This window comes from Pelophylax lessonae (assembly GCF_965119305.1).
Source record: "Pelophylax lessonae genome assembly, chromosome: 8".
Lineage (NCBI taxonomy): Eukaryota > Metazoa > Chordata > Amphibia > Anura > Ranidae > Pelophylax > Pelophylax lessonae.
In genome coordinates this window covers 225,615,476-225,629,170 of record NC_138775.1, presented here as the reverse complement: position 1 = coordinate 225,629,170, position 13,695 = coordinate 225,615,476, and the positions used below count along the sequence as shown (strand labels likewise).

The window sequence follows — 13,695 nt, the reverse complement described above, 5'->3', positions numbered from 1 at the left end:
TACGATTTTTTTCCATGGATTGCTAAACTAAAGATATTATCAATCCTGTTTACATTGCCTTTGAGTTGCTGAATATATAGATCAACAGCATTACGACAATACCAGTTTTACAATTTCTCTTCAGGTATAATTTGTCATTGCGGACACATCTTGCAGACTGGCATCTCTTTAATAATGATGTGGCTCTGTTGTTTGTTTAGATCCAGTCTGTAGGAGAGAGCAGGTGGATGTGTGGTTGTGTAGTAGTTAAAGGGGGAGGCTGTAGAAGGAGAGCGCAGGGATGATGGGGGAGGGAGCCAGAGCTATGACGTGCTGCCTCTAGCATTCTCTTCTCTGACTGTTCAGCAGCCAGTCTCATCTCTTTTCTCTGCAGTGGCAAAGGATACCCACCCACTTAGAGAAAATCCTTATCTAAACTCATAATTTTCCCCCACCCACAGTCTACCCCTATTCCTCATCCACCCTTATTCTGCCTTTTCCTCTGATCCTACCAGCATGGCTGAGACCACCAAAACCCATGTTATCCTGCTGGCCTGCGGCAGCTTCAATCCCATCACAAAAGGACATATCCAGATGTTTGGTGAGTCAACTCACTGACACCTTTACCTGTTTGTTTATCCTAATGTGTATCCTGGAAATCCCTCTTTTTGATCCATGATAGGATCTCCCATCCCCATCCTCCCATTCTGTCCTCCTCTAGCTCATCTCATCCTCCCTTCTTCCTGTTAGATTTCCATCTCTTCTATCCATCAGCCCTGCCGATACAATTTTTTTCATTGCGTTTGTCTTGTTGGCATTGCTCCATAATGGAGAATGCAGTTAAAGACCCCCCTCCCCACATGCCATAGAAAAGGGGACTGTACTAGAAAGTAACTGTTAAGATTATAAGAAGGGCTTTGCAAACATATATTATATTGATTATTTTGTCTGTCATGGCAATAATATACTTTTTACGGTTGTGTTAAAAGAAAAAACATTTTTTTTAAATCAATCATGTAAGCATTAACAGCTGTGTCTGTGTTTCCAAGGTAGACATGATGTAAAGGAAGCTATTCTGTGCTGTGATAAATTTATGCATAATTACCATTCACAACAAAGAGGTCTCATAGCTGAGGGAGGGGGAGACTTCAGGAGGGTGAGAATTGTTAGATTATTCACTGATTTTTTGATGGACTGATGGCTTTCAATGTGTATCTAATTTTATATCATTTCAGCAATGCTGTTGTAATTTTAATGATTCTATTATACCATAACAATGGGCTATATACCTACCTTTTTGCAATGAAATGTCCTTTGGGTTTAAAATAAAGTGTTTAGTTTGTTTAACATTCCAAAAGCCACTGCTTGATATGTGTTGGACTGTAGTCATGGTTGCTGCATATCGTGAATGACTGCCGCTGAATAATATTTAGGAGATGTCCTGGGAAATGTTGTGCCCTGGGTTTCAATACTGACAAGCTGCACCTTAAAATCTCATTTTTTAATTTTCTTTGGTGACTGTTTACATGAAGTGCAACACATAAAATGTAAAAACAGTTTTGTAAACATACCCCACTCAGAAACAGGGCACCAAGTGCATCTCAGCATTGGGTTTGGGCTTAGAAATACCTGAAGATTGTTTATGGAAATTATTTTAAAATGTTGGGATTGGGAATGAGACTTATGCCTCGTACACACGCACCGATTATCGGCCGACCGATCGTCCGACTTTTGTCCAGAGTTGTGTTTATTTGGTTGGAATGTGCCTAGACTGCACACGAATTTTCTCGGCCAACAAAAATCAACTTCAGAAGTGATGTCATGTGCTGGTTTACTTTCCGTGTGTTTTTTCTTCTCTGAGCATGCCCAGTCTTGCTCATCAGATTTTTGTCTGCCGAAAACTGTACTGACTGACGGAAAATCGGCCGTTGTGTTGACGGCCAACAAAATTTTTATAGCCTGCACGCCAGATTTTTTTCGGCTGAAAAGTCAGAGTCCGTTGTCGAAAGCATCATACTAACAAGCTGAAAATCGGCCAATCGGACAATGCGTGTGTACGAGGCATTAGCTTTGCTTTTACCACGGGTTTGCAGATCCAGTTTGTTCAAAATTTGCAGTTATAACTAATTAATGTGGAAATTCACTAGACCAAATTCCTTGTAACCATAATCCACTGTCTGGCTTTTGAACCTAATTCATCTGACTTAGAATGGCCAATAGGGGACGGGCTGTGTTATGTGCCAGCCCACTCACTATAAAAGGGTGGGTTCCCAGCAGCCATCTGACAGTCTGTGTTGAAAGAGTTAGTTGCCATGCAGTGCTATACTTCATTAACTTACTGTGGATTGCAGTGTGGTGGGCTACATATACCCCTACACCCCATGTTCACAGTTCGGGGACCCATATTTTTTCTGTTTTCTGCCTGGTTAAATGAGTAAAATAATTGGGTGATGGTTTAGTGTTTCAGCCTTTTTTTTTTGGTTTAGGGTCTGCAACTACACTTTTTGCTGACGCAGGAAAATGTACTCTTTGTTTGCAAACTTGTGTGGTAATGTAGTGTACATTAAATTAACACATATTTATTCCTGCTGTTGCTATAACTGCTATTAAATTTAGGCAAAGCCTTTTTTTAAAGTAGCCAGGCAGCCTTAAATGAAAGGCAGAGTTTTGCACGTGAAGGAAGTAGGGGGTGACCAGGTTCTGCAGGGAATAGGATTGGTCAGGCTGTACCATCTAGAGTCAGTGCATGTCAGTCTTTTCTGTCTCAGAGTGGCTGTGCTACACACCTACAGGATGCACTGGAGCTTGCTCTGCAGCCAAGGCCTATAGCACAGATGGAAATTTTACATAGTTGTATAGTTGGTAAGGTTGAATAAAGACACCAGTCCATCCAGTTCAACCTGTGTGGGTGTGGATGTGTGTGCATGTTATGTCTCTACCACTTCCCATATCCCTGTATACTGTGTTCAATAAGATGCCCATCTAAGAGTTTTTTTTAAAATTAGTGACATTACCCACTGAAACCACTGATTGTGGAAAGGAGTTCCACATCCTTACAGCTCTAACAGTATAAATCCCCTTACGCAGTTTAAAGTTGAACCACTTCTCGTCCAACTACATTGAGGGGCCACATGTCTTCTTAAGTAACCTGAGACTGAATAGTTTCCTCCCGGTTGTGGAATCACCACTAAGATATGTGTATATGGCTAACATATCCCCTCCTAACCACTTCATCTCCGGAAGGTTTTAACTCCTTAATGACCAGGCCATTTTTTTGCCTGGCAACTGACAGCGACGCTGTACCCAAATAAACTTGATGCCTTTTTTTTTTTTTTACCACAAATAGAGCTTTCTTTTGGTGTTATTTGATCACTTCTGCGATTTTTATTTTTTGAGCTATAAATAAAAATAGAACCACAATTTTGAAAAAAACAAAAAAAAAAAAACAATATTATTTACTTTCTGCTATAAAACATACCCAATAAAAAAAACTTTAAGAATCAAATTTTTTCATCAATTTAGGCCAATATGTATTCTGCTACATATTTTTGGTGAAAAAAATCCTAATAAGTGTGTATTGATGATTTGGTATATGAATGGTTTGCGCAAAAGTTTTAGCGTCTACAAACTATGGAATAGATTTATAGACTTTTTCTTTTTTTTATTGTTTTTTACTAGTAATGGTGGTGATCAGAGATTTTTAGCGGGACTGCGACATTGCGGCAGGCCAATCTGACACTTTTTGGGGACCAGTGACACCAATACAGTGATCAGTGCTAAAAAAAACCGCACTGTTCCTGTATAAATGACACTGGCAGGGAAGGGGTTAACACCATGGGTGATCAAGGGGTTAAGTGTGCTCCTACGGATGCACTAGAGCAGTGATGGCAAACCTTGGCACCCCAGATGTTTTGAACTACATTTCCCATGATGCTCATACACTCTGCAGTGTAGTGGAGTATCATGGGAAATGTAGTTCCAAAACATCTGGGGTGCGAAGGTTCACCATCACTGCACTAGAGGAAAAGAGAGATCTGTGTTTCAGTTTAGCTGAAAAACAAGATCTCCCTTCCTGTGTGACAGAATGGCGATTTGCCTTGTTCTGTCATTCTGCTGAAAGTTTGGCGGGATCCACTGATTGGCTCCCGCTCTGTCCAATCACAGCGGGAGCGGCGCTCAAGTGGCACGCACGCGCCCTGACATCTCCTGCACAAAATCAAGTACGTGTACGTGATTTTGCGCAGCCGGGCCACCTGCGGCAGGTGGTCCGGAAGTGGTTAAGCGAGTGGCTAAGTGGTTACTTTCTCCAGGGAGAGTACATTTAATTTTTGTAAACAGTCCTCACAACTGAGATTCTCCAGCCCTCTTGTTAGTTTTGTTGCTCTTCTCTGGACTCTTCTAGTTCCAGCACATCCCTTCTGAGGGCTGGAGAACAGAACTGGACAGCATAATCAAGGTGTGGCTGAACCAGAGTTTTTTAAAGTGGTAGAACTATAGTTTTATCTCTTGAGTAATTGCCCTTTTTTCAATGCATGCTAATATTCTACTGGCCTTGCTTGCTGCAGCTTGGCATTGCATGATATTGCTGAGTCTGTGATCTACTAGGACCTCCAGTTCTTTTTCCATCCTCAATTCCCCCAGAGTTTCTCCCCCTAGTATGTAACATTAGCTCCTAAATGCATTACTTTACATTGCCCTAAATTGAACCTCATTTGCTATGTGTTTGCCCACCCCTCTATTTTATCCAGGACTTTCTGAGTTGCTGTGTCTTATTGTAAGGTTATTGTCCTGCTTAGCTTTGTATCATCAGCAAACACTGAGATTGAACTATTTATTCCAACTTCTATTGTATTTATGAACAAGTAAAACAGGATTGGTCCCAGGACAGAGCCCTGGGGTACTTCACTTATAACTACAGACCATTCAAAAATGTATCGCCACCCTCTGGATGCGCCCCTGTAAACAGTTTTTGATCCAGGTACATACAGTAGCATCAACGCCAACAGACCTCAATTTGCAGATTAAGCGTTTATGGGAGACCTTGTTAAAAGCTTTGGTAAAGTCTAGATACACTACATCCATTGCCTTTCCTTTATCCAGATTACAGCTCACTTCCTCATATAATGTTAATAGGTTGGTCTGGCAAGAATGATCTTTTATAAATCCAAGCTGCTTACTACTAGAGATACTATTCTCATCTTTAAATTCTTGGATATGTTACCTTTTTACCCCCTCCAATAGTTTACAAACTGTTGATGTTAGGATGACTGGCCTGTAGTTTCCAGGTATGTATCTCAGCCCATTCTTGAATACTGGTACCACTTCAGCTTTACGTCAGTCCACTAGTACCATTCCAGTCAGTAATCTTTCTTTAAAGATTTGGAATAGGAACTGGTCTAGCAATGACCTGGCTAAGTTCTTTGAGGAATCTTGGGTGCAAGCTATCTGGTCCTGGTGATTTGTTCACATTAGGTTTTTCCAGTCTTTTTTAGAAAACTAGCCAACAATATGGTCTTGATTATATTGCTCTTCCTTTTCCATAGTGGAAGAATATATTTAATATGGTTGCCTTCTCCTTGTCACTTGCAACAAATTTCTCTTGATCACCCTTTATGGGGCCAATATGCTCTGACTTTGCTTTTTTACTATTTATATATTTTAAAAAATGCTTGGGATTATTTTTACTCTCCTCTGCTATGCATCTGTCATTGTCTGTTTTTGCTGCTCTGATCGCGCTCTTAGTACTCTTACATTTCTTATTGCATTCTATGTAGTGGAACGTTGACGGTGTCCCCTTGACCTTTAAAGGACAGTTTTTTTCTCTTTAATGTGCCTTTTTTACACTTGCATTTAGCCACTCAAGTTTAGCCTGAGTTCTTTTATTTGTTGCCCATTGGATAACAACAACTAATGTCATTGCCCAAAATGTTCTTAAAGCACTTTTCTTCTGTGCTTTTTGTTTCTAGAATATCTTCCTGCTTAATGTCATGAAGTATGGAGCGCAGTTTGGTAAAGTTTGCGCTCTTGAAATTGAATTTACTTGTCCTACCCCGTCTAATTTTCCTGTGCTTTACAGTTAACCCAATAGCCCCATGATCGCTGTTTCCTAAGTTATCCCTTACTTCCACATCCGCTATCAGCTATGGGTTGTTTGTGATTAGTAGGTCTAGCAGAGCCTTCTTTCTAGTTGGAACATCCACCAACTGACACATAAAACTCTTGAAGACATTTATGAAGTTCCAAGCCTTAGAAGAGTGAGCGGTTCCATCTGCCCCGTCAATATCTGGAAATTAAAGTCCCCTATGATGATTACATTGTCCTTCCTCACCACCATTTCTAACTGTGAAAGGAGATCGGAATGCCAAATCTGCCTTTTCCCTAACAACACGGATTAGCTCACATTCATTAAAACAAATCAATATTGGATTATCAATGAATGCAAAAAACCTGCTGCTGGTGCTACAGATTAACTTTTTAATTGTCATTAAAACCAGCCCCAAACAAAAAAATGATACCGTCCACCATTACAAGCTCTTGCCACCTCTCCTGGCCTGTTTAGGTGCTCCAATGCCACACAATGTTTCTGAAGCTGCACCTCAGCTGTCAAAGTTCTGTTACTTGCTGCAGGGAAAATAGTGTTGCACCCTCTAAGTTTGGTGCCTATTCCGGTGCTCCCACATTTAAAAATATTTTTGTCTATTGTCTCTCAGATAATAAACTATAATGTTTATTTTAAGATAAAACCTGCCTTATCTCTCCCTTTTATATTGCAGCCTAACCAAGCTGCTTACATACTGTCAGGTTACTGAAAAATATGTATGGCTATTTTCCTTTAAATGATGCACTCTAAATTTTGTGCAAGATAAAACCTGCATTGTCTCTTTCTAATTGCTGCCTGTTTGCATACAGCCCTGGCACCAGCCAGATTCTTCAAACACATACCTGAAATCTATATGGAATAATTGAGGATACAGGGATGAGAGGGGGCTCATGGAATGTGGGGTTGTGGTTTTGAAGTGTTTTTGTGCACTCTATTTTGAATTGGTATTACTTTTTTGGACAATGCAGTGTGGCACTGTGAAAAAAATAAGCTCACAAGCTATACTATTAAAGTGTTTTTCCACAGGCCAATTTGTGCAAAGTTGAGGGCTATACTATAGCTTTTAAATCTGTTGTGGCTGCTACTCTTACCAATCAATTAATAAAAAAATCTTGGGCCACAGTCAAAAATATCTAAAATAGTCTTTATTGTAAAAGTAAAATAATACAAACAAAATGTAAAGTTTAGGACCCCTCTTTATAACCTTCCTTCTCTCCTGAGATGGCTTCCCACCTCCTTTCTCCCCTCACCCCCCTACCCTCCCTTTATGGAGAGCTATGTGCACTATCTTACTATTGCCCTGATAACTCATGGTTTTAGAGTTTCTATCACTTGCTCTGATATACTGTATGGAACCACATATTGCTAATGTAACCCTGTTTGGATACCATCTTACATCCTGGTCTATTGTACACTTTTTGACCATTCTTTGTGCTATGTGCTGTGGAATATTCTGTTTGATACTACTGCACTCCTGGATGTCCTGGATGATTGAGGACGATTGAGGCTGTTTTGCTTTATTGATAAATAAAAATGTTTCAGTTAAAAAAATAAAATGTAAAGTATAAAAATACATTACTTATTCTAAATATGTGATGTCCTATTATGGTGTCATTGATACCATCTGTGAAAATTGTAGTGTTCTGCAACCTCACGTACTGCCTAAAGGCATGTCTCCAGGATGTAATTAAAAGAAACCAAAAGATCATCATCAAAGGCTTAATTGATGAATAAACAGTAAAAGCCAAATGCATACTCACAAAAGAGGAAAAAGTGTAAGCATTGTATCACAACAATGTCAGATCCAGTGTTGGTGAAGTGTCACTCGATCCAATGCTCCACAATGTCGGCAATCTGATGCGTTTCAGGGGACCTGCCCCCTTCCTCAGAGCTAAACCAAACACATCCTCATAAATAGGCACACTAATGGTCCACCCCCAGGGTTAACTGGGGGCGGTATCACAATAACAGAAAAGGTCAGAGGTTACATCCAAAAAACTTAATAAGTGACAAACATAACATATATTCAATATATTCCTACAGCTCTTTGCTAGATTCCCCTGTCTGAGAAGGAGCAATCTAGTAGAAGATTCTTTACTGACTCTGAAGGATTATATATTATTGAGATTATGTAGAAGTCCTCTGAGCGCTGGCAGTGTTTGACTATATTTGTGCATTGACAGTATGCACATCAGTCCCTGTTCTCAAGGAGCTTGCAGTCCAAGGTCTCTGCCTCAAATGATTATATACACATATTCGGGCCAATTTACACAGGAGACAGCATGTCTTTGAAGTGTGGGAAGAAATCATTCCCTTGCTGGCTCCAGGATCTTCTTCTGTGTGTTCGTTTTCGGCTATCTTAATTGGCTAATGTGGGGTGACATCGTTCCTGTGCATGCACAGGAGTTAGTCATCCCAGCACACAGGGATCGGGCCAGCTACTGTAATCTGAATTACACATGCGCAGCTCAGTTTACATTCCAGGGAATTCTGAGAACAGGCAGTTAGGTGTAACATATTGCAGACTTTGCATGCCTCTCCTGCTGCAATTACCCATTTTAAGACCGGAAAGATTTGCCTCCTTAATGACCAGGCTCTATTTTGCGATTCGGCACTGCGTTACTTTAATGGACAATTGCACGGTGGTGCGACGCTGTACCCAAATAAAATTGGTGTCCTTTTTTTACCACAAATAGAGCTTTCTTTTGGTGGTATTTGATGACCTGTGCGATTTTTATTTTTTGCGCTATAAACAAAAAAAGAGCAACATTTAAAAAAAAAAAATAATAATTTTTTCACATTCTGCTACAATAGATGACATTCTCAAAAAATAAATAATTTAAAAATCTAATTTTTTTTAACATTTTAGGCCAATTTGTTTTCTGCTACATATTTTTGGTAAAAAAAAAAATCGCAAAAGTTATTGCATCTACTAACTACGGCAAAGATTTATGTCATTTTTATTTATTTATTTTACTAGTAATGGCGGTGATCTGCGATGTTTTGCAGGACTGCGACATTGCGGCAGACAGATCGGACCCCTAACTGACATTTTTTGACACTTTTGGGGGTACCAGTGACATTACTACAGTAATCAGTGCTAAAAATATGCACTGTTACTGTAATAATGACACTGGCAGGGAAGGAGTTAACCCTATGGGTGATCCATGGGTTAAATGTGAGCCTAGGAGAGTGATTCTAACTGTGGGGGGGCGTGACTTGTAAAAAGACCATAGAGACCTGTGATCCTATATAGAAGGATCACATGGGCTCTATGATCATTTCAGGGAGAAGAATGGTCGGCTGTGTTTACAACAGCCGACCGTCCTTCTCTCTCAGCGGGAAGCGATCGCGGGTGTCAGGCGGCAATCGTCGGAGCCGCCTGACCCATGCCTCAGCTTCCCCGCTGCCGAGTGGGGGCAGAAGCACACCGGCGGCGGTGCATGCTCGCCCCCCTAGCTCCTCCTAGGTGAGCAACGTAGATCTACGTTGTTTTGCCTGTACGAGCCAGCCTGCCGCAGTAAATATACAGGAGCTTGTCGTCAATTGGTTAAAAGCCTTCCTGCTCACAGTGGGTAACACCAGGACTTTAGTCCTTCTTTAAAGTGGAACTTCACTCTCTTAATCAACTTTGATTATTTTTAATTCATATGCTGCTAGCATTAGTAAATAGATAGGAAAGTATAATATATTTAGTTGTTTTAAACTTTTTTTCTTTGCATTTCTTCAGTTACTTCCTGATTTCTATGCCTAGACAAATTAAGCAATACATCCCAGGAGTCTTCCGGGAGGGAAGTGGGGAGAAAGGGTTTTCTCAGCTATGAACACCCTACTGCATGCATACCTGAGCTAAGGACAGATGGTTTCCAGGAAATAAATGCTACAAGAATCATTTGCCCTTACTCAAGATGGCCACGACCAGAAATGCTACAGGGTGTTTTTCAAAGTGAATCCTTAGCAAAAAAAAAAAAAGCATGGAGACATGGATGAGTTTGCTTTGAATATTAAAAACAAATTAAATAGTGTTTTCATTTTGTGATGCTCAGATGCAGTGTTCCACTTTGAGTTTAGGTTTTGAAAATTTCTAACAGGATTCTTCAAACCCCCTGCAAATCACTTGGGGCAGATGCGCTCATCCCTAGTTGGCATAGATGTTGTTAGCGACAGAATGACTCTTCATTTACCTTACGGTAATGTATGTAATAAAGAACCAGAAATAACTTGCCAACCTGTAAAAAAAATAATCTAGCTGGTAATATTTAATTGGCTTTTTCTGTCCTGCAAAAATCTTTACACACATAAAAATAACAAGCTATAAAGTTTACAAAGGAGATTCTGCTCTGGATAAGTGTTCTGTATTATTAAAACACGGCTTCGGAAATTGGAAGGCCTCAGCTGTGGCAGAATCTATAGAGAATCAAGTGTCAGTCACCACTGTAATTAGAAGACAGGAAAAACCAGAATAATTATTGACGGCAATGTGTGTCAAGAGATTTTGAGGCAGATGCAGGCTCTGCATTATTAGCTTAGGTGATAGCTATTGTGATGCCCTAATCTGTTACATTCGCATGAGTTGTGGGGAGAGTTATTCCCTCAGAGACGTTCCACTTATAATTTGTATTTATTATTATAATAGGCCAGAAGGAGCCTAAAAACAACCATCAGTCCCCTACTTCTCTGTGCTTGTGTAGCACCCTCCTAGGTACAGTAGGTGCTAGAGAGTGAGTATAGTTTTGGCTCTGTCTGCCTATCAGAGGAGCAGCAGGTAAATTCTATATTTCTCTCTGCTTAACAGGGAGCAGGATCTGTGAGTTAGGTCTGCTTGATGTGCTCAGTGTGTGATTCATGTGGTCTGGGGGAATGTCCCCACTGGTCCAATGGGGAGGCACATTGGACAGTGGAGGAAACCTGACCAATGGGCACAAAGGCTTTGATACAGCCCCAGTGATTGGCACAGACTACTGTCTTGGTGTATTGTGGGGTGTGGTATAAAAAGCCAGACGCACATGTGCTCAAGGTCTTTGGCTGGTGAGCAGAGTCCTGGAAGGAGAGTGGCAGCTGCCTCCTCTTTTGCAGTGGTTGGTGTATGGTCACAGGCAGTCTGCCTGGTGAGCCAGATGCAAGGAGCTGAACCCGGAGGTCCAGAAGAGCTGACTAGGAGGAGTTGAGACACTGGAGAACTTGAAAAGCAGTATCGTGAGTACAGGGGATCGTGTCTAAGGGGCTGACCAGGAAGGGGGGCCACTCCGGAGTAGAGTAGTCAGAGGAAGGGTGTCAGCTGAAGGATAGAAAGGGGGTACTAGGCGAGTGCCCTGAAGATAAGTGCTAAAGAACATTACCTCAGATTCATCTAGTGGCAGGATGAAGCTGTGGCCTTGCCGCATTCTCAGATAGAAGTCCTCAGCATTGTGAATAGTTCAAGTGTTGGGAGTATCCCACTCATCCCTTCTCCCATCCCCATCTAAAATAAAACAACAAAAACAACAACCCCTAGACTGTTCATTGACTGAGCCAGGAAAGTAAAGTGTAAAGATTATGCATGCAGTTGCTATTGGTAACCCAGGGGACCGGAAAAGGTGAGAAATCCAGCCACCCTCAAGAGGGCAGGGCTACACTTGTATTAATCACATGCAATACTGTACCCCTTTATCGTCGGCTAGTAGGGTCCTTGATATCCACCCCAAGTTTTATAGGTAATGCTTTGATATGTAAGATGGCATGAGTGACATTACTAGCTACATCAACTGGTCTTGTTTCTGCAGCAAAGTTTGGTTGGCAGACTCCAGCACTTGTTTCACAGATCAAGTTCTTTTTAGGCCTGTTGAGTTTCCAGATCTATCCGCTATCAAATGAAAGTTATTCCAAGTGTGTTTATTGAAATGAACTGTAACAAAAAGTGTGTTTCTTAGGATGTATGTTTTATTGGGTAAATTAAGCATAATAGGTATTATAGCTACTAACACCTTTTTAGGAAATGATTACAGGAAATTATAGTGCGCCAGCACCATTCTCAATGAGGGAGCAAAGCTTACTCTCTGTTTGTGGCTGCATATAATCCTATGTGAATCATTTCTGTTCAGGCTGCCCTTGCTAAAGGGTTGCTGAAAACACATTTTGCTACGTCATTGTAAGACAGATGAATATTTAGCCAGTTATTAGTACTCAGCACAAAAAGCATAGTTTATTCCATATTTTAAAAAATAATAACTTGGTCTTCTCAATCAACAAAATATTGGGACAGAATATATCCCAAGTTGCTAAATTATCCAGTCACTTTCAGTGAAATTTACTTCTTTGCCTCTGTATAGACAATTACCACATGGCTTGTAGTAATACATATTGATTTGAATGCAGGATGGCCTTGAGCGGTAATTATTGTTAGCCTGATATATATGGCTTCAGGCTCTTTAGATATACTCGTTTAGCCTGAACAAGTCTTAATTTTATGTACTAAGGCATGTATTTAGATATTATATACTGTATACTGAATATATCTATATATATATACAGTATATATACATAGATACTAATATATATATAATATATATATATATATATACATATATCTATCTATATCTATATATATATATATATATATATATATATATATATATATATATATAAAATATCTATCTCTCTCTCTCTCTCTCTCTCTTTATATATATATATATATATATATATATATATATATATATATATATATATATATATATATATATATAGATATAGATATATACACTCTAGATTATTTTGTTTCTTATGTATATAAAACAGAAAAACATAATTTGCAAATCAGAGAGGACTAGCAATTTAGGTAAGATCTGTTTTTTTTTCTTTTACACTACTTCTGTCTTGTATTAAACTGTAAATCACTGGCAGTATAGGGTGCTATTGTTATGATGACAGACTCTCTGATGTGTTAATATAAGTTTACAGGAACTATAGCATTTTTAAAAATTATTATTAATATGTTTGATTTTCACAGTACTGTATAATAGCAGCCATTAAATGTATATTGGTCTTTAAACAAAGCACCACTGGCCACAAAATGTACTGTTTTTATGCAAAGAAAGAAAAAAATATTCTATTTGATATGCAATGTATTTTAGACTGTAGACCATGCGCTATCAATCCGCTGTGAAATATGTATTTCACCATCCATTGCCTATTAAAAGGTCAACTCCAGACAGAACGTTTTTTTTTTTTTTTTTTTTTTTTTTTTTTGAGGACTTGCATGGAGAGGAAAAAAGATTAGAACCTCATTCAGTTTTTTTTTTTTTACCAATGTCTGTACCCCACTTGGGAGATTTACCCTCACTTCCTATCCCTGTGACACCAGGACAAGAAATTACAGGATGACAGTAGAATAGGAAAGCACTGACAAAATGTAAAACCTGCAGAGGTCCTGACCCTTGTCTTTTTGCAAAAAATAAGTATTCTGCGTCCTCATTGGAGAGATTATTATTCCTTTTTTTCCCTGTGACAAATTATCATCTTGAATGGAGTTAGGAAAAATCTCAATGGGTACATTGTATTTAAACATGACATACGTTCTAAGCCTTTTGTCCAAAACTTGAAAAAAAAAAAAAAAAAAAATATATATATATATATATATA

The 13,695-nt window shown here is 39.4% G+C and overlaps 1 protein-coding gene across 1 annotated transcript in view; it reads left to right on the top strand.

Annotated features, from left to right (window-relative positions):
* Positions 1-306: 306 nt before the first annotated feature.
* Positions 307-13,695, top strand: part of NMNAT2 (nicotinamide nucleotide adenylyltransferase 2) — a 116,290-nt gene continuing 102,901 nt past the window's right edge. The window contains exon 1 of the mRNA XM_082264748.1: positions 307-580. Coding sequence (XP_082120874.1) covers positions 496-580 — 85 coding nt within the window. The 5' untranslated portion in view covers positions 307-495. The remainder of the gene's footprint in view (positions 581-13,695) is intronic.